The sequence below is a fragment of the Lingula anatina genome, chromosome 7 (genome assembly GCF_051362555.1).
Source record: "Lingula anatina isolate TDL-2025a chromosome 7, LinAna3.0, whole genome shotgun sequence".
Taxonomy (NCBI): domain Eukaryota; kingdom Metazoa; phylum Brachiopoda; class Lingulata; order Lingulida; family Lingulidae; genus Lingula; species Lingula anatina.
This window is the reverse complement of record NC_141773.1, coordinates 17,792,836-17,814,752: the sequence shown is the minus strand read 5'-3', so window position 1 is coordinate 17,814,752 and position 21,917 is coordinate 17,792,836. Positions and strand designations below refer to the sequence as shown.

The 21,917-nt window shown below is 37.9% G+C and overlaps 2 protein-coding genes across 13 annotated transcripts in view; one reads left to right on the top strand and one right to left on the bottom strand.

Moving 5' to 3' along the window:
• The window catches only part of LOC106166268 (thyrotropin-releasing hormone-degrading ectoenzyme), a 42,207-nt gene that overhangs the window by 18,925 nt on the left and 1,365 nt on the right, over positions 1-21,917 (bottom strand). The window contains exons 1-13 of one of the 5 annotated variants that reach the window (XM_087018301.1): positions 17,912-18,296; positions 17,233-17,347; positions 15,420-15,514; positions 14,259-15,078; positions 13,278-13,433; positions 11,927-12,044; positions 11,394-11,514; positions 10,559-10,713; positions 10,138-10,251; positions 9,411-9,539; positions 8,762-8,827; positions 8,042-8,107; positions 65-237 (exon numbers count right to left, since the gene is read on the bottom strand). In XM_087018301.1, coding sequence (XP_086874427.1) covers positions 65-237; positions 8,042-8,107; positions 8,762-8,827; positions 9,411-9,539; positions 10,138-10,251; positions 10,559-10,713; positions 11,394-11,514; positions 11,927-12,044; positions 13,278-13,433; positions 14,259-14,959 — 1,799 coding nt within the window. In that variant the 5' untranslated portion in view covers positions 14,960-15,078; positions 15,420-15,514; positions 17,233-17,347; positions 17,912-18,296. Of the gene's footprint in view, positions 1-64; positions 238-8,041; positions 8,108-8,761; positions 8,828-9,410; positions 9,540-10,137; positions 10,252-10,558; positions 10,714-11,393; positions 11,515-11,926; positions 12,045-13,277; positions 13,434-14,258; positions 15,079-15,419; positions 15,515-16,639; positions 16,731-17,232; positions 17,348-17,911; positions 18,297-19,654; positions 19,745-21,917 lie in introns of those variants that run through there. The other 4 variants (XM_087018302.1, XM_087018303.1, XM_087018300.1 and 1 more) reach the window with 4 other exon arrangements.
• LOC106166274 (phospholipid transfer protein C2CD2L) overlaps positions 20,264-21,917 on the top strand; it is a 42,963-nt gene continuing 41,309 nt past the window's right edge. For 7 of the 8 annotated variants that reach the window (XM_087018306.1, XM_087018304.1, XM_087018308.1 and 4 more), the window contains exon 1: positions 20,264-20,844. In XM_087018306.1, the coding sequence (XP_086874432.1) occupies positions 20,458-20,844 (387 nt within the window). In that variant the 5' untranslated portion in view covers positions 20,264-20,457. The remainder of the gene's footprint in view (positions 20,845-21,917) is intronic. The other variant, XM_087018310.1, reaches the window with a different exon arrangement.

The following is a 21,917-nucleotide window of genomic DNA, read 5'->3' as shown; positions in this document are numbered from 1 at the left end:
AGCGAAAAGTGGCTGTCCACACATGTACCTCAAAGGGATCATGCATAAAATCGTGTTTGCCTACCCATTAAAACTAGGCTCTGCCGTGTAGTTGTTCAATGTAAACCTTTTTTGCTGAGCTCTCGCAATTCCACGTTCGTAGTCACGTGTTATCGTAACTACCGGATAGCCTTCCTGTTTCGTCCAGCTGCCCATTATTGATTTGACGTCGACATCCTGACCGTCTCTTTTAGCTTGCTGGAATAAAATGAATAATTGGTAAATTGTAAAGCTTGGGATATTAAACACAAATATAAATTAAACCTTTCTGTAAAAAGGTTTTAGTGTTATTGCTTTACACCGCGGTCGTCTTATAGATTATTAGCCAATTCTAAATCCATTGGAGAATGATATAATTTGTTGCTCACAGTGCTAGGAATTTTCTGAGAAAAAGACATAAAATTCAGTTTTGAGCCGACATTAGCTTCAGCATGCTTTGACAGCACTTCCATATCGTTTACAAAATGAAAATTGTCTGGAGAGGGTTTTTCTGCCTATGTTGTATTCCCTCCTGAAATTGCCGCTATTCTTCTGGATTCATGGTACCATTATATTGTGTTTTTCCTGTTTTGGATGTATTGATTTTTTATCTGCGTCGGAACGTTCAATTCACAAATCGCTTTGACAATGGTAGCAATTAATTTTGCCTGGCAAAATAGTGCAGCAATGTTGGCTGGAAATGACATCACTCGCTCCCTGTTCTCAACACGACTTCCACCAGTATGCCCATACTACACCGTGCCTAAACGCCCGGAAATGAATTCTGACTCACTCTCACCCCTTTGAAAATTGGGAATTTGACAATATTCGATAGTCAAATCCATACATCAGTGATAACTTACTTTAGATATTGAAATTTTTCTTATGTTACATAAATATGTATTAGTGAGAGTTGGTCAAATAATGTTCTCCGCGAGCAGTCGCAAGCTGAGTGTATCAGCGCCACGTTCATAGATATCTTACAGGGTACAAGACATTCAGCTTTAGGAAGCCCCTCGAAAGCATTATTTAATGTGCGTTATCGTGATGAAGTTATGAAATATCAGAGCTTTTTTCAATATAAGAGAACCGAATAGAGCAAAACTTGTTATGATCCAGAAGGCGATAACTCCACCTGAAGGTGTAACCAGTAGAGATTCTATCGCCATCATTGCTTATAACTCGCTGAGAACACCTTTAACTTGCTCGTGTATATTGCTGTTTTTGTTTTTATCTGCTGGTAGGTGTGAAATTGGGTTACCCTAGCTACGAAGACCATTTTTGTTATTTCCTCACAAATATGCATTTTTGTTATCTTCGATTTGCAATGCCCAGAGCGAACACCAATTATCTAAAAAGTAACATGGATAATGAGGCAAACTGTCTTTACTGTGGTATGGTAATGATGTCTATCCTTACCAAGTGAAATCCCGAAAGTGCATCAATAAAGACGCTTTTTAATGAGTACTTTTTTCTTTCTCTATGAAATAGAATTAATAGTACATATATTATTGATTTCTTCTCTTAATTTGTTCGACTGTCTTTAAGGATTTCACATGGCCAATTACAAGAGGTTCTTCTCACTTTGATATCGAGTACTAAGGAAAGATCAAACAGTCAAAGTACAACAGCGAAAAAACAGCCCACTTTCCATGACTTCGGATTAAATGAATATCGGAACCTTATGTTTTAGCCACAGGCACGGCCGGAATGCAAGAAACTGCCACACTTTAGGACAGTAAAAATGTTGGCAGGAAAAAAAATGATGTAAGTTCATCTGATATACAGATGCTGAGGTGGAATATGTGACGAAATGCGCTCAAGGCTAGAAACACTGGGATAACTTTCAGTCAGGTTATTGCTTTTAAAGGCACCTTTCGCGGCATTTTGGCATATAGAAATGTAACGTGTTTTTCTGTCTTAATTTACCTCTTTCTAGAAATTAACGTTTTTGTGGAATATATTTAACTCCACCACACCAAGAATGAGTAATAGAGATTTTCCTCACTTTACTAGGGCGATGTTAGATGAGTTAATTATGTGTTCACTTCGCGCAAAAATACAATTTTGTTAATCGGACATTAGGTTTAATGCATAAAGACATAAAGATGATGATAAATGCATTTTAGACACAAGGACAGGTTATTCAAAAAGAAATAATAAATTCCTAGCTAAAAAAATCACTAGAACAGATCCTTCAGCTTTTTGTAAATGTCTTTAGTCTCTCCAGTCTTTTAAGATAAGAAAACTTGGAATGATGATACCACAGCTTTCTCTGTAACTAAGATCTAACAACCGCGATTTTCAGGACAATTCATTTAAATTGAGATGCATGGAATGTTTAGAATACTTAGAATAAAACAAAACACACAAAATGTTAGAAGCATCCCAAGATAAAATGTAAAAATGTGATGTAAAAAAAACGATTTGGACAAGAAAGAAAAATGCTCAATAAAATTGTCGGGTACAGACTTTAGAATAAAGCCAAAAAACGATATTTCAGTTGGTGCGGGCCGAAATTGCACAGAATGTGTTAAGACGTGGCATTTTGACGTAATAAATAGCGCCCCAGATGAAGTAAGGCCAAGTGAAATTTAAAGGCTTCTTAAGACAGTGAAACTAAACACTATTGATCATTATGTCATTAGAAACATTGACTAGAGTCCAAATGCCGGTTATGTTGGTGAAAATGGCATGTGATTAAGCCGTCAATTGCCCAATACGGCGCCGTGATGTCGAATGAAGTTTCTAAATTTTGGATGCTAGATAATGAATACAAACACCACATAGATTTTAATCATGAAAAGATTTTCTCGATGTCAGTTCCCGAAAATGAGAGCATTAGCGATGATGGCTTAACATTTATCTTCAAGAATAATCAGTGATTTTTAAGATGAGTATCGACGTCAGTTTAAATGGAATCCAATGCATTCACAGATTCCTGCCGTCGTTTTAAGATACAGTGACAACATCATAGACTCAAGGAAAAAGAAAAGACGGAGATTTCAATCTAGGGAACAGAAAATATGATACACCTAATGCGCCTAATCTGTCCTATCGATGGCTGGAAAGCCTGAAGTTTTACCATCTGCAAAAACAAAAGCATTTTCCTGAGAGACTAGATCGCCCGCTGCTAATTGATTGCATGGACTATGATACGGACTCCAGAGATCTTTAATTTTTTCTTCTTGTTTTCTTGTGTGTGGGGATTGTACAAAACAATACTTCGCACCAGCATCGCATATAGACAGCTCAGTGTAGATCTCACGATTCGTTAACGCCCGCCACGCCCAACACTTGGACACAGTCCGGATTAATTCTTATATCGGAACACTAAATGCACTTGTATAAAACTGGTCAATGATATTGTAAGCGCCATTCTAAAAATAACGCTCCCCCCCCCCCCATTATACTCGAAACATGCGACATTTACACTGCGTCACCATGACATTGCATTAATCATCACAAGCATAATATATTACACAAATTCCGTAATACATTGTAGAAATGTTCTCATCTTCGCTAACCCTTTCCCTCTCAACATCTAATACAAATGGTGCTCTCTTTGATTTACTATAATACATTTTATAGAACTAGCGTCATTCTGGCTCAGAGAATATAAGCCTGTAGATGTATCACGGACAGTCTGCATCAAACTTGCATTACACGTTTTTCTCTGGGCTTTTACATATTACTCTCTTGGTTGCCGTTAAGGTTAATGTAACTTGTTCTGTGTTCAGGTGTTTGAAATTGAAACTCCAAGTAACTTAAATGTCTATCTATCAGGCAAAAAATTAAATTGAGGTAGTTATGTTTATTTCTGCCTTAGATTAGTCTATTTGGCGCTGTATCAACGCGAAGGTCTTTTCAAGAGCGTCCTGGGGAGCAATTTCTGCCATCGATTCTAGTTTTTTTTATAAAACTCAATATAACTGTGCGCACGTTTTTGATAATCATATAGCTCAAATAAGTTTTGAATAAGCTTTGTAGATATTGCATTGAAACTGTGACTTCGGAACAAAGAAGTGAAATCTGATTTGTTAAATTAGAACGATTTTTATTGAAAATGGATATTGTCTCAATTCATGGTTTGATTTTCCTATTAATTACAGTTAAGTAATGACCGTTTTCTTAGCTATCATTGCCTGCCGACACGCCATTTTCCCATAGCTGTTAATTAGTCTCTCTATCTCCGATGAGAGTTAGCCCTTATCCATCAACTTCATCTTAACCACATCTATAATTTAGCAGTTTTTTGTCAACTCACCAGCAGAACTATTGAACAATGTCTTTTAAAAGCCCAAACGGTTCTATTACACTCGCTTTGCATGGTGCGTTACCATCTGCGTATCGTATAAAAGTACATGCAATTTACAGCAGTTGCAAGAAAAAAAAGGCACTGCATGCTTTTAAAGTTCCGCCATAGCACATGGAGTCCCCACGGTAGATGACTGCTGTGTCTAACAGGAAGGTAAAATGTTACTACATTTGTTAAATCAAGGAAAGAATAAAACAATTTTGGAATTGTGCCAACAGTCGCACAACGTCGTTTAAACAGTCAAATCGGTGCTGTGGTGTTAAGATATCGTAATGACGTCAAAGCAACCTCAGAAATGACGTATTTATACCTACTATATTACAGATTATCCCCAACCTGTGGCATGACACAATGTGCCCCATCTTCCACTCATGATACGTATATCAGGGATCTACCGAGCAAACAAACAAACAAACAAACAAACAAAAATGTTATTATAACGTTGCCATAACGTTAATATAACTAACGTTATGGTAACGTTATAATAACGTTCTGTGTTTGTTGAGTAAACCGAGGGGGGGGGGGGATTTGCCTTGAGATTCTGGCGGGGTTGGACGGGAGGGGGGGATTTAAAAAAGTTAAAAGTGTTAGCTTTTCCGTTCTTCCAGTTCACCTTAAGTCTTTTTCATTTACTTAATCAACATCTAGATAAATACTGCAGACGGAGCAAATAACCTGTTTGCGAGTATTTTTGGCCTGCAACATGTACCCCACGCTCTTTTCTCAACCTGCGGCTGTGGATTTGGTGTCATCTGGCATACACCCCACCACACAATTGTTTGAGATGAATCTGCACATTTGACCACATTTGCTCCCTTGCGCTCCTGTTGTTTTAGAAAATAATCTCCCTAATCTTTCGGTTTTCCGATTCCTTAAATAATTCTAGTTATCTTTCGAAATTTGTCATATTTACGGAATTTTTCGGCAAATCTCAGCGTATTTTTAAATAAATTTATTTCACCTGTTATATAAAAGAGGCCATTTAAGTTGTGTGCTACTCGCTTGAGCACGTTAACACTATATTTTAGAGCGGCTTTTTTCGAAGATGCAGGGTGGGGTGGGGTGGGGGATGGCACACAAAAAATCGTCCGCTTTGGCAATTCCCAATTTTGACGGGTATTTTGTGCTGAACCGTAGTAAAGCTTATTTTAAAATTCAACACAATCGTTCACTGTGATAATGTACACGAGCATAAATACATTTATAAATACAGAGAAAAACTCAGTTAGAACTCCCAACCAAAAGTTTATCTTAACAGACTCAACAGATCATTTGCGACGTGTGTTCAGATAGACACAGAAGTATACATGAATAATCTGCATTGTTTCATTCTATTAAGCGCTGAATCAAAATAAAACCCTCAAAGAGAAAAACCAGACCGGGTATGTTTGAAAGCTATGCATTGAGCAACACCAGGAGCTGAGTAGAATGCTTAAGGATACATAGGAGGCCAAAAAAGAAGAGAATTCTGAAAGCCATGGTGAGATGATCTTGGTGTTTGCATGATACGTAAGTGTATACTTTGACCACGTATACTCCGACCACTTGCAATATTTATGAACTCAGTTTTGCTATTCCCAACAGCACTTATGGTGGCAGCGGTGGGACTTCCTTTTAAGACGGTGGATATTATTAGGACACTTTGTCTATGAGTCCAGCTCGGCGTCTTAACTTAGTGTCTTTATCCTCTTCTATTCAATCAGACATACATAGCTTGTGAAGTGATACATTTATAAGTGGCCTTTCTAGTAAGCCATTTATATTCACAGTAACTTAAAGATGACCGCACTTTATTTATGATCTGTGCGTATATTTGTATATGTATATTTTTACAGGCAGCAGAATTCGCCCAGATTATTGCGTGATAAGAGTGGGTTTTTGACGTGTTGTGGTTTACCGTAAATGAAACATGACATATTTCAAGTGTATGTGATAGGTATATGATAAGTACTTGTACAAAATAAACAGTAGCAGTAGTGCAGGTGCGCACTATGCCATCATTACCCCTTGTATACATATAGGAACTTGTTGAGAAGTAGCAAAACATGAGTGATTACGGTACTTTTGTATAACCTACATTCTCTCTCTCTCTCTCTCTCTCTCTCTCTCTCTCTCACACACACACACAGACTTTGTTATGATATAGTCATGCTATATGCCATATTGCGCAGGCCGAAATTAACGCAAAAAAGCACACACTCACTTCAAATCATTGAAAAATACACGCGAGTTTTATTATTTCCAATAAAAGGCGCCAAAAGGTGCCTGGTCATAAATGTTGCATCACCGTTGGTAACCTTCTGTTTATTTACCAAACTGATTGATTTTTAAACGACTTTGATGAAGTAAAATGCTTTTTGTATTGAATAAACGAATGTTCCCGAAATAAACAGAACTGTTAAGCACCTTAACATAAAGTGCAATTTAGCAAAAGAGAAAAGTTTTTTGTACCATAAAAAACACCCGTCGATTACCAGAATCAACACCTAGGATTATGAGCAGATTATCTAACACGCCGTTTCGAGATAAAAACAGTTAAGTTTATTCCATTATGAATATATTTCAACTTCAAGGGTAAAATGCAGGAAACCTCAAAATCAACATTTCCTTAAGATCACTTCAAACACTCTTTGTGGGTCTGTTTCCAAATGGAATGCGGGGTAACCGATCACTTCCTCACTTCCGTGTAAAACCACATGTTTATGTCTTTGACACAATAACACAGACGCCAATCTTTCAATATTACGTATTCGCGCACTGTCAGAGGAACATAATTAATACTAACACGAGTTCCAACCGAAGATAAATATTTATCACTGAGAAAACATTCGCAAAACACCGCTGGGCGATAGAGAGTTTAGGCAGGTACATGTACTAAAACAAAACTCGGATTTTTTTACAGCGTCGACATCATCCATTTCACTGATTATATTGCCTGGAGATGAGATACTCTTTGGATATGGTGTTATATAACACATTATTATTGTTTTCTAATGCATGGACGAATATTAATACCCCGACACAAATGAGCGATAAGACTGAGAATGTTCCTATAGGTGATAGAGTTAACCCAAGTAAAACCTTCATAAAATGTTTGTCTCCCCTGTAAAACCCCTCTTTTGAAGTTTCCAATTTTGGGAGAAGTGACAAATTGCCTCTTGCAACTTCTAGTGGATTTACTGTTTTCACGATTTTGTCGTTTCTTTTGTACAAAGAATCAATTCATCCTTATTCTTTTTTCGTAAGCTATGTGTACAATTTTTTCTAGAAATGTGGGCATGACTCACAGCGGATGTCGATAACAAAAGATCCAGACGCGGATCATCTTGCTTACACGTCACGTCACGCTCGAGTACAAGTTACACCACGCCTGTTTTTTGTTCTTCTTATTGTTCTCGACATCCGCCCTATTGTTGAAGTCAGATACACAACTCATCAGCAAGGTGTATGTTACTGGATGTGCGTCACACTCATGTACATCACATACATCTCGTTGGCTCGCGGTGTATCCGGGAAAGATCTCTGTGGTGGTTCACCAACATGCGTGACGGGTAATTGTCGCCTAATATTGATAAATCATCGGGAAGAGAAATAAGGATTTACGATGGTCTTATTACACAACTAAACACAGCAGTATCTCTCTCTCTCTCTCTCTCTCTCTCTCTCCATCCATCCATCCATCAATCAAAGGAAGCCAAAACTTACCTCTGTCAGGAAATACCAAAGGTCGTCAGTCACAGCGCTGGAATAGGCACGCCCTCGCAGGTAATTCTGAAAGTATTGTTAACTTTCAAATACTCTTTACATCCTACTATTCACTACTACTGAACAACAACATATCTGTATAGCAAATAATCTTTGGAGATTAATTTAGAAAATGAAGAAAATGGATAATTCAATGATATTGTTCTAACATCCTTGAGAATTTTCTCTGTTTTACTGCAACATTTTTAATTATTGCTTTAGCTGTTCTAATTGATTTCCCTTTACTTGTACTTTACTTATAACTTATATAAAATGGGGGTGCCATGTGTGTAAATTTTACAACTTGATTTTAAAGTTCATTGACGACTTTACTCTAAGCCTACTAGCACCATGTGCCTGCAGTTGCCAGTAACGACAGAGACATGTCAATGAAAGAACTTTAAAGTTACCACCCAACAAGCACGCCACGTTTGAGCCGCGTGGCTACCACGTTAGGACCACTTGGCTACCACGTTGGGACCACTTGGCTACCACGTTGATATGGCGTAATAATGAGGTATAGCAACGTGCTAGACACGTGGTAGCCTACATGTTTGCTGGGAACATTCCAATGCCAGTTACGGCAGATACGTGTCGATAACAGAGCTTAGTTTAATTAGGTCCTACCAGTTGACTATGAATCACCGGAAGAAATTTAAATAACGATGGTTGCTTTCTTACCGACACTCCTTTTCGGAAAGTTTTCTCCCCCAAGAACCCAATGATCATTCGGAGGACGGAGGCACCCTGAAGCAAAGGCATTTTATATGAGAACCACGTACCCATATGTTTATATGTTATTTTACATACATATTTTACATACATGTTATTATTTCTACGTAACTCCACAAGAGACAGTTGGTACTTTGATTTGGTGATACGTTCAATCTTTTTGTTGTTGTTGTTGTTGTGAGAACTATTTATGTAATTGCCCTGAACCTGACGAAAATTCCTATATCTGAAATGAACTCTTGAAAAACGCGGACGGTATTACAGGCATTCTAATTAATAGTTTGGTCTTTCTTCGTTTAATGTACAATGGAAAATATTGTATAAGCTTTAGGTCGCCTAATTTGTACATGAATTATTAATTTTGACAAATTGGGACTTCAAAAAGTAAATGACGCGTGTTTCGGTGACGCGGTGCACGCAGAAATGGATTTTTTCCTCTCAGTTTTTTGCTTAAACCGGGCATTTTACGAATACAAGACATTATTTCAACCGTTATCATTTATCTTCCTGCATCCACATCGATTTTCTTTCCTTTTTATTAATTTTTTCTATCTATATCATTGTGTTCCAGGCAGCAGCGCTTTACATATTCTCTCACCTTGTAATAAGTGATTTCGTCAAACTTGATATCTTGGAGCCGGTACACAGGTTGAGATATACTGTGGGTGAGGTTCATACTGTCCTTGATAAGCCCATCAGATACACTATCTGGCAAAAATTGTTGATTCTATAATAATAATAATAATAATAATAATAATAATAATAATAATATCTGCAATGGAATAATAGAAATAAAAATGAAGAAAATAAAAATTAAAAAAATTGTATTGCCTTTTGTCGCTTGGCATAAGACAAATGATAGCACATGCAAACAGACTGAAGAAAAAAAGAGAAACGGGTTTATATGTTTATATACTAATACACGGTTATATTGGAATGTGTAAGCCCACGGGCATGCTTATTTGCGATTCGAAACACAATCACGTTTCCTGTGACATCTTTGGTTGAGAATCTTGAGATGCATGATTGCGATGTACAGTTGAGTCACGATCACATTGCGTTAGAGTAATGCTAGACAGCAATGGCATCATTTAGTACATTACCGGCTGGGTCCACAAATGAGCTAAAGACCGTAAGTCAGTCTAAACTTTTAGATAATCTGCAGCGGTAATTGGTTTTGAATTGCAAAATGTTAGTTGATGAAGAAGACGATTTATAAGTAAACGATAATGAAGAAGACGACCTACAGATCGTAGAATTCTACGATATACAGTTCTTCTTAGCTGCATTCGCCGCAGGTAGAAAGGTGGGGAGATGACACTTACCAGTTTCATATCTGGTGCTATCTTGTCGTTGGCCACGTATGTCATGAGTTGTGCGAACCCCTCATTGAGCCACAGATCGTCCCACCATCTGTTGGTTACGAGGTTACCAAACCACTGTAAATAAAATCAATAACGTTTGTTTAAAACTGTGCTCACATTTAAAATATGAAATCCAACACTTGTAGTATCTTTCACGTTTGTTTTGATATCTATAAACAAAGTTATTGGGAAGGCAAGCGCAGTGTCAGTAAAGCGTTTACCTTGGTAAATTACCTGGTAAACTAGAAGCAAATTAATAGTGAAGTGACGCGAAAAAAAATTCACAGGGGGAGCGCACTGTATTCTAAACCGCTGCGTCGTTTATCTTATTGATGTCTTAATGAAAACACCCGAGGATGGACGAACTAAGTAAAACCATTACCTGATGGGACACCTCGTGGGCCGACAATAAGTGAACATACTGTTTATCATACGGCGAGCTGTGGGCGTCATCGTATAAAACAAGCGGCTCTCGGAAGGTGATGGCTCCCCAGTTCTCCATGCCCCAGGCTGCGGGCTCCGGGAGAGCTATCATATCTGCAAAGAAGAAATATTTCAGGGTGGTTGATGATACAAATGCAGTACCCTGAGGTTCAGAGTTTACTGGTAACGCACCAAGTCTGTTTTCACCGGTCCAAACCGCAAACCAGAGAACTGCGAGTGTTCACATACCAGGCCCGTAGGCAGGGGGGTTCGGGGGGGGGGGGGGGGGTTTCGAAAGAACTGCTCTTTTTTGCCAGGTAAAAGTCCAATCTGGGTAAAATTTGATTTCATTGTAAAAGGTCCACTTTTTCAGAAAAATACCCTTTTGAAATTGCTGGCTACGGGCCTGCATACTGGTGAGCTACCAATTGTCTCCGAAACTCAGGTTGCTCTATGTAGAGCCTGACGGTTACCAATTATAAAAAAGGAAAAAAAATCATGAAAACAAATTTTCTTTACAACGTAAGCTGTACCGGTATACGTAAAACCCCTGTTCTACCAGGCTTGCGACCGCTTGATTAAATAATTTTGGCCCACAAATACGTTTTAATGCGGTCGCAAGCCATGGCAGTGTGACAGGATGTCAAACGCAGCCTCTTTTACCTTCATCTCTATAGAGCGATATGCCGAATAGATTCAAATTTTACATCGCACACATATCTCTCTTAATGTGTAGATTTCATTAAAGATGCTTATATCGAGTATTATAACACCCATAAGCAAGGCATATGCACCTATTTTCCTCAACGGGCACGTAATGTAGAAATATTGCTCGAAGAAGTTCAACATTTTCTCTCCTAGATCAAGTGAATAGTTTGCAAGATGGATCTTTCCTGGTCTCGCCCAAACGCGTAGCTGATGTGGAAAAAAAGAGAAAAAAACAACAACTGTGCATTATAAATTCAAAGACTATCACTCAAAGAAATAACAGAACAAAGAAAAGAACCCTCAAATGAAAACGGATCAGAGAAGGTTTTCGTAAGTTGTAATGATAATTATAATGATAATAATTGTTTTTTAAACTCAGTTTATATATTGCTTGTAAATATAATAAGAATAATGTATCTATCACCTCCAAAGACCCTGTGACATGGAGATAAAACCATTATGGATGCTCTTGTCAGTACTGTGTAGTTAAGGCACCCTTTATCACTCAATTTTTTTATCACAAGTGTTCGAAAAAGATCTTTTATTTAATTACCCCTTTAAAAAATAAGACGGGGGGGGGGGGGGGGGGGGGGTCAACTACTCTACTCCTGTATCTCACCAATATTCCGTTGGATGTCATTTTCGCCCTGTGTTTGAAGTTTCCAACAATGAAGACGAGAAGATATGTGGACATCACTGGTGTTTGGTAGTACATATCAGCGACCCAGCCATCGCCTCTGGAAATATTATACGTTGATCATTCAAACATTTTGCGACAAATTAATTTTATTCTGTGTATTAATGATATCACTACATCCTCCACCCCCCTCCCTTTTCTCTCTTTCAAACCGATTCCACTGAGATATTGACTAAGACTCCGTTCACATGAAAAATCTATTTTCTAAAAATCTATTTTCTATTCGCTTATAAAAGAGTGTTGAGTTGCCCGCTAAATGTGGTATCTTGTGATCACTCCGAGCACAGCCGAGAATAAATTACAGCTTTGGAAGTAACTGGCTCGCGCTGCCAGTAATTACGCCGCGGGGTATTCAGGGCACAGACCGTGATCACAAGATACCGCGAATAGAAAATAGATTTTTAGAAAATAGATTTTCCATGTCAACGGAGCCTATATGGCAGACGTCTCTCTCTCTCTACCCACCCTCCAATATATCAAAGTGCTGACAAATACGTGTGCTAAAATTCGCATATTAAACAACCAAGCCCCAAGCCCTTCAATAATTCTTATTGTTAATAATATGATTGTTGTGAATAATATCTTTAACAAAACAATTATATATTTTAAATTTCTTATGTTGACAATTCTGACAAAAGCCGAACACGAACACAAATGCGTATTTCTTAAGCCCGTCAAAACAATGCCTTCAGAATATCAACGTTTATCAGTATGTACGTACATGACACAAAGTATGCAAAATCCATAAAAGCATAAAAATTGCATCAATCAATCTTATGAAAACAAAAAGCAACATGAAATATGTTTATCATAACAGTACAAAAACATTTAAAAAAATAACGAGTAACCGCGACAGCATCAGACTGAGGTTAACCTTACATCACCCCGAGTCTCCACATTAAACCAAAAACCATCTCATGCGAAGGCATGCTTATAAAAGAGTGTTGAGTTGCCCGCTAAATGTGAAACTCGGGGTACCCTCACGCTGGATCAGGCAATATCATATTACAAGTTCATAAGGGCGTCCTTGCCCATAGTGATGTTAATTGTTTGTCACCGCATTGAGCGGACTGGACAACGCGTCTCTCATACTTCTGGATCCTGAAGCGCTGAGAGAATGATCAACAATACCCTGTACTTATAGAAAATTAACATATTTATTGACTTTATTATTACAAGCAAGAGAACACCATATACACTTGTACACAGCATTCTAATACTTGTCCCATGCTATGGGATTAGTTTTCAAAATATGGTAGGTATTTTCACGTACCTTGTTTCAGATCTTGCTATCTCCATATTAGAAATGGACACGGTACTATTTGTTCTTACTATGGTGACATTAAATGTTGCTTTATACTCTGGCTCATCAAAACAAGGGAACGTTTTGCGCGCTTTTCCAGGCTGGAAGAAAGTTGCTACAACCACTCTGAAACAAAAATTAGACAACTTGAAATACAGAAGATCATTCATGTATGGGAGGAAACGAAGCAATTACACACGCGCACACACACACACACACACACACACACACACACACACATAAATAAATAAATGAAGGAAGGAAGGAAGGGGGCAACTTCTCCCTTCTCCATCTACAGTAATAACATCGAACTACATGGACGGGGAAAGTTAATGGTGACCTGTGTCGTTCCATTTATTTGTCAGGCAATTTAACCAGTTGGTACTACCCCCCCCCCCCAAGTCCTGCTTTTCTCTCGATGGTTACAGTAAAACAAGTTTTGTAGAAGGTAAACAAATATGAGTTAAACAAAAGTAATCGTCTGAGTGCTGAGAGGCTATTCCTTAAAAGAACTTTACACACATGTCAGAAAAGTGGTTTTTCTTTCAATTAGAAAAATGATCAAACGGTCGGCTCTTACATCCCGCGTTGCTTTGAAGTGCGAATGAAACTTGTAAACAACGAAAGCGGTAGGTCCTCTTAACAAAAATGAGACAAGAAGTTGCCATTTATAGGAGACCAGTGTAAAAAAAAAGAAAAAAAATGAGGGCCCGTGTAACAGAAAATCCATCTTGCATTAGATTCGTACAGGTTAGGGTTATAGTGACGTTAGTGGATCAAAATCTAGGACGGGGCTTATTGGCACCTGTAAAAATCAATTGAAATCGAGCCCAGGACATTCTCTCGCAGAGAAAAGACAGGCAGCTACATTACAAGAAAACAACTTATGCTTTATAAGTGAATTTCTTTATCATCCGCTTTATGCATTCTGGGCCAAATACTCCAACTTACTCAGGTTTATCATCAACGGTCCAGGTGGATCTATACAACCCATCGAGAATATTTTCAGTAATTTCCCTGTGAAACAGGAAGAATATGATATACTGCTTGCCAGGTAGAAACCCTCTTGTCACGTCCCATATACAAAAATCTTTCTCCGGCTGACGGCGGGCATTCCGCAAGTCAACGGCCTTATTGGTATTGACCTCAAAAACTTTTGTTCTGTCAATTGTAAGATTTTTCCAGCAATGAATTGTTAAATTCCTAGTAAATTTAGTCACATTCACCTTGATGGATACCTGTCCTTTATAAGAATACGTATATGGGTCAAGGTCGGGTTGAAGTTCAAGGTCGTAATGAAGAGGTAGAAGCGTTCTTGGCAGACGGATGTAAGGTCTCGTTTTCTCTGAATTTTTTGCCACCCTTCTTTCTTCGTTTGTCGTATCGTTACATGTTTTGGGAATGAACAAAGTTGACATAAGAACTGCCAACGTTAAGAAAAGTAATATCATTCCTAAAAATATAACATCTCTCCGTCGTATAAGTAAACCTGATGGTTTGGTCGTGATATTGATCTTTTCGATAGGTTTCTCGGGATTTTCGGCCGTTTTTACATATAAGGCGATCATGTCTTTTTCTGCAGGAGGAAAAAAGTTTTCGCAGTTGGCAAAACCAGAATCTGGCGACTCTCTATTTTCCATCTCTTCTTTCATTGAGAATATTTTAAATGATCAAAAATGTTATGATGATATTCACTCTTCTTGATCTTTCAGTTGACTTTAACTGGGCGTTTTAGTTGGTTCTCAAATATGACGTTATAATCCTGTGGTTCCTAAAAGTTAATAAAACATGTTTGCCGTTTAATATAAAATACGTGGATCGCAGTTTTAAGAGGAACAAAAGTTAAAACCCTTGAATAATAATAATAATAAGTCGTATATGCACCGTGATATAATAACATATATAATGTAAAAAATCTAATGCAAAAACAAAATGAGTCCAATAAAGGCTAGTGTAAATCAACATAAAAAACAGAGTAAGTATCACTACCTTAGCTTCTTAAAAAGATTATTTTCGCCATATTATCACATGCACACTATCACGTGTTCATGCCATCAAATTTATTTCAAATAACATTTAACGCAACACAGAGGTAACATGAATTCTCCTTACCGTGTGCACAAACAATAACACGCCAAATTCTTTATATCTCCACGTTTTCTGCTACGCTCCGTCTAAGCTTGCTTGTCAAAGATATTGAGTCGTTCCTAGAAGTAAATTCATATCACAATGAAAATTCCTTTCCTCTTCTGCAGGCTAATGGCCCTGTGATAATAAAGTTATGTCTATCAAAAATAGATTGAACGTAGGATTGCGAAAACAATTTCCTTGATCAATCATTCAGGAATGATCAGTTTCGGCAATCCTGTAAAGCACTTCCTCGTTCTGGTAAATAGCCAGTGCACTCCCGTTTAACCCACGAAAAGTCTGAACCGTTTACTGGCTCCGTTATATAGAACGTTTCAAATAAAACGAATCCCAAAACTAATAACCGTTTTAGTCTGCACCTCTTTATTGTTTTCAAGAAACGAAATGGTCAACTAAATATTTGATCATTTAAAATAAGACTGGATCGTTCCTGGTAGGTTACAGTTCCGGAGTAGTTGAATTTACCACAAGTAAAAACGCACTGAACGCACGCTGGTTTGGGTTCGGTGCTCCATTGTGCGATGTCGCACCACGATATTCGACAAACAAAAGCGCATTTATCATTTTAATCACCAATTTTCAGTTACGTTTGTTTTTGTACGCAGTTTGGAGCATCAGAGTACAACAGCGTTTCAACATATCGAAGAAGGAAACCTAACCAAACCCAAAAAAGAAAAAAAAATGAGTACATATTTATTTCAGATATACAAAACCTCAACTAACGATGAAGCCATGGTGATCTACAACACAACATCCAAGCCCTGCAGATTGTATTATGCTTCATTTCCAGCGCTTTAACTTTTCTGAGCATTCATCAGAGTTTTAAAAAAGATAACTTACTATAAAAGGCTGAAGATATTAATCTTTTAATTGTAAAATAATATGCATTGTTACGGAAATATGTGCTTCTGAAATTGTCCCTTTCTGTGGTTTAAAATTTCAATGTTTAGGAAATTATGCCAACGAGCTAATCAGGAGTTCAGGTAAAAATCACGGTAGAGAAAAAGAACACTACACGCTCATTACCTGGTAAATTTGTAAATCAAAAGAGATTTTCCATATCATTAGCTGTATTACGCGCGAAAATTTAAGCAGTTATTTTTCTTCAACCAGCAGCTAATAATTGGAATTACTGTTTACCGAAATAAATAACTAACGCTTCACAAATATACGTGTCATCCTACCTTCCAACGGGTGAACCATCTGTGCATTCGTTCACGTATCTTGGGAAAATGGGTCTATTTTTCATAACTACCCATGACCTCGAGTTCCGTTCGAAACAGGATATTATTAAGGATATGATGTGTTATTCTCGGGTTCACATTACACAGGGGTCACAATACATGTATTAATATCATGGCTCGGGAATATTAGCTAATTTAACTGGAGGCGTGTGGCACGCATATCCGTGCTTGATCAGCCGCTCGTGATATACCATCAAAAGATGTACAAATTGTGGAAATTCTGTTTCCTCGAAATATGCTATTAGCTACTAATATGTAATTATATGTATATAGCTATCAATAATTTGATATGCATTCGTAAAGTTATTTCTATTTATTATAAAGTTTTAGATAATCGATGCTGTTTTATGGAATAGAAAATGCAGTGGCGGATTTAGGGGGTGTCAGGGGTGTCCTGCCCCCCTTTCGATTTCTGAAAAAAAAAAAAACAAAACAAAAAACAAACAAAAAAAAAAAAAAAAAAAAAAAACAAGCCAATACTCCCCTCTTGAAATTAGAATTTCGACTAGGTGAATCATAGTTCAAAACCGTACCAAATGTCACCGTTCGCCGGGAGGAGGGAGAAGGGGGTTGCAAAGGTCGGTTTCGCATCCGCAGCCTGTTTTTCCTAAAATCCGGACCCCCCTTTCAATAATCCTGGATCTGCCCCTGAAATGTGCGTGTGCATATCAGAGTACCGAAATATAGATACGTCAGTCTGTGCTGTTTTTCCAGCACCGTGGAAAACAACGTTAAGTTTTACTTTTTAATATTGAAATTATAATGACATTTAACAAATGGATAGTTTTATTCGTGCGAAAAATTGCTTCTCTTATGATGGTGTCTGTTTTAGCACAATCGTGGGCTCCGTCACTATGGGATAAATGACGCACGCACACACAGTGTTAAATAAGACTGGGTTCCCATCCCTAGATCGATCTAACAGGATCGGTCAATCTCCACGGGGTTTCTCGCTAAATTGCATGCTTTCAGCTTAAGTGGCTTAGATGTCTGGGACGCCTACTAAAGCTGCTAAACGATAGTTAATTACCCCCTATCAGGTTCAGTAGGCGTGACAGACATCTAAGCCAATTGAGCGAGAATCCCCTTGGAGATAGTTCGATCCAAAGTTAGTACGACAGGGCCTGGGAATGGTCTCTAACATATATTCAGTGACATACACACACGTACACACACAGAGAGAGAGAGAGAGAGAGTGAGTGACAAACTTACTCAGTGACATACTCACACGTGCGGTTCAACAACGGCTTAACCCAGGTGCTCATACTTATTTTCAGGTGACAGCGAAGGGACGGTATAACTTGTCTCGTGTATAAGGTTCGGTCCTCAGGCAAAGCATGAGATAGACGTCAACAAATGTTTTAATGGTCCGAACTCGAGCGCACGTGGCAAGGGTCGAACAATAATTAAGTCAAAACCGCTCGCAACTTACACGGTGTGTCGCAGCATTGTTTTTCTGACCCAGCACTTACTAGTGGCTACACCTTCGCACACCCTGAGTTACATGTATGTACAGAGCACAGTTCAGTTTCAGTAGCATGCTGGAAATTGAGATTTGTCTCCAGTAAACTTGTGAATCCCAGGGCGTCCGTGTTAGCCCTGCTGTGAGGCAACCCATAGCCTCAGCTGCCAGGCATATTTTAATAGCGTCCGCGGTTTAATTAACTCTGTTTCCCAGGCACGGACAATCAAAATTTATTGTCTCAGACAAGTCTCTGGTGTGTTGTGTGCAACTGTGAAGTAATTGGTCGTAATGGTGTACATTTGGTTAAAACGCAGCTGAAACAAAGACTGTATAAAATACGCGGTATGTGAAAAATGTTTACAAGATCGTGTCACAGAGATAAAATCATGTTTACACCAAATACTAGATATTTTATGGGATACAGCCGAGATGTCGTTGATTTACGAGAGTGAAAAAAAAAAACGTTTAGATAGAGTAGACTGGAGAAGCACCCAGAGAACGTAAGCATGAGCAAAGGCAACTTAATTCTCATTACACTTAAGCACTGCTAACTAATTAATTTATTAACAAACCAATTAATTGATCATTTAATGACCACTATAATCTAGCCCATTTTCACATATCCTAAAAATTTTAAAAACAAAATCCTCCATAACTTTTTTGCATCATGTTGCTGACAGACTAACAGACTTTATTAATTAAGTAATCAATCAATTAATGTATCGCTATAAAAACCTAATCGTTTGTTATTTGGTACCCTGTTCCATAATGATGCTAACAGACAAACAGACAAGCGGAACCAAAAACATAATCTCCTTGGAGTAGGTATATATTGTGTGACATACGAACGCGCGTGCACGCTAACACACACACGCACACAAACACACACACGCACGCACACACCCACACACACACACACACACACACTCACACACACACCATATCCACGCTCAAGTAGACGGAGCAGTGGAAGGCAATGACTAAAATGTGTTATTTGAGACAAGTTAGTTCTATGATTGTGTTGAAAGTTATGATTGTGTTGAAAGTTACTTTGCAATGGTCGTGGTCCGACGGTATCTCATAGGTCAGTAACATAATATGTACACTAATGCATCCAGGATATCATTCATCGAGGGGATTGGGCAAAAAATGGATTTACAATTTTTTAATAAACTACGTTTTACTATTGGTAACTGGATCGGTATAATTTCTCCATCAATGAAAATACAAAATGATGTTCAAGGTTTAATTTACTACATAGCCACGATGGAAACTTCGGGCCACACATTAATTTTCGCAAATCATTCGAATACCTTCAATATTTTGATGTGAAAATATAAATTAAGAAAAATCAGTTAAGAAATTGAAAGCATGAACCACTTCTCCTCCCTTCACCTAATTTTGATCCCATGTCACTGTTTGGGAGATTAGACTTTTCTATTTATGAAACTGGGTCTACTCTTTTAAAAAAATGAGAATTATTTACTTACGTCAAACCTTTTTATCTTCTTTTATTTTTTTTTGAAGCCATCTGGTTATAGAATAGTGAGGCTGCGCTGTTACTCACTTAAACTGCGTGACTAAGAAGAAAATATAAAGCCAGTTTATTAAACTGATATACCGAAGTATATGCAGAAGCAATCATATGATAGACTTAAGAACCTGATAATGTATTTGAATATTTTTTCGTAAGTTAACAATTTAGGAGATACAACTTTAGCACAAATGTGCAGAAAAAAACCCTTGGACCCTGCTCTATAAACTTGTTATTAAAGCTTTCGTGAGGAAATGCAAAAATAATTTGAGTTCCCCGCGCCAGAAAGGACAAAGGTTAAATGATATAGAATCTGACTGAGAGGGTAAAATATTGTTGTTTACTTTCTGCACGGGAAAATCCCTTACACTTTGGAAAGCAAACCACCTGCATAATAATCTAATGTATTTTGTTAATAAAATTTGTCATAGGCTCAAAATTTGTGCTTAAATCCTTTTTCAAAAAAATATGAAAAAATATGTCAGATAACAATTTTCTAAAATTTGGGGTGTTTTCCAGGTGTTTTCCAAAAGAGGAATTCCCAACCTCGTTTCCACGAAGTACTCACGTGACCAACAGCGAAAACGAGGTTGGGCCGGGATTCTGTTTTCCTTGGGAGGAAATTATTCAACAATATGCTATAGCAAAGGAATTTAATGTAGAAGTACAAGCGCTTGCAAACTTAGCTGCAGCTGACTGAATACAGGAGTGTTTCTGCATTTTTCGAAGAAATTTCGTCCTTTAAAAACAGCCGTGAAAATGGTGGACGTCGTTATAAAACTGATCTGGTACCGGCTTGGGGAGTCGGCAGCAAATATGGCTGAAGCTGCCGACAATGTATACGACCATTTCACCACAAAGTCATGGCTTGAATTAGACCCAGTAAACGTGCTTTTATTATGGTGGCTTGTCTTAGCGGCTGGTATAGTACTGGCTGTAAACTTTTACTTCAGAGCGGTGGATGCCACAAAAACAACGACTGAGACGACGGAGGGGTCGGTCGCAGAACATGCCCCTGTGGTCCCCGAGGCCGATTGGGAGTGGGTGAATAGCGCGATCAAGTGGTTTTATCTCAATTTCCGTGACACCACAGACTACCTGGACGCCTGGCTCAGTGCTGTGAACGAGAAGTGTAGAACGCAGCAGGTGAGAAGTGGTTTTGTAATGTGTAGAATAAGCCCAAAGGTTTTTCTGCTCCCTTAGGTGACATTGTTCTCATGCTTTGCCTGAGGCTCAAAGACTGCCCCCCCCTTTTTTGGGGAGGGGGTATCTATAAAAGTATGTGTGTTTGTGATTTTGTTTCAGATTGCCTCATGCGTTACACAGTTATTTGGATCCCATGCATATTTTAAGATATTAACTTAAGGTTTCAGTTATCAAGGAACATGTCAGCATGTGTGGGAGAGGGGGGAGGAGGGGACAGGGTCCCATGTTAAATATCATTTCATGAAATGACCCTGTAGAATTGAATTTACTAGCATATCCCTTTCTCAATCCATTTTATTGTATTCATTAGCATCATCAAGACTGTAATGCCCAAGGCTGCAATCAATACTTAGAACTACACAGCATCTGCAAAGAACAAAGTGTATTCAGGTCCCCCTTGGATAACTGTAGAGGTGTCATTGATTATCTGTCCAGTGTTAATACTAGTGGTGATCAGACATAAATGCAAAGGACAGTGACATGCTATCACAATTTCTTTGTTGTTGTTTTTAACAGTTTTTACTTACGACACTGATAGATGAATATAAAGGTATGAACTGTCATCCTGCAGAGATGGTTCAGTATATTAGTATTTTCAAAATTGTTATGTTCAAATAAAGGGAAAAGCATGTCCAGATAAACGAATATCATTGATGTGGATTTATCAATGTCATTTGTTATTAAGGCTTAATAATTTTCCTCTGTGCAGCTTATGTAACACTACTCTTAGTCTTTTTTTAAATACCAGTGTTTTTTTCTAATTAATCAGGTTATTCCAAATTAGTTAAGATAAGATGCAATTGCAATTCTTATTTATTGTTAATGGAAAGAGAAAAAGAGAATTTGAAAATTAAAATACTGAGGTCCTAGATTTTAATCAAAATATATCATGACCTTTTTCAAAATTGTATTTTTTTCAAATGTTTTTATCAAAATGGCACTGATTATTATATTAGGGTTTTAAACTGCTGATGGCCATAAATTATTATTCCTACATTTTTTTACAGTCAGAT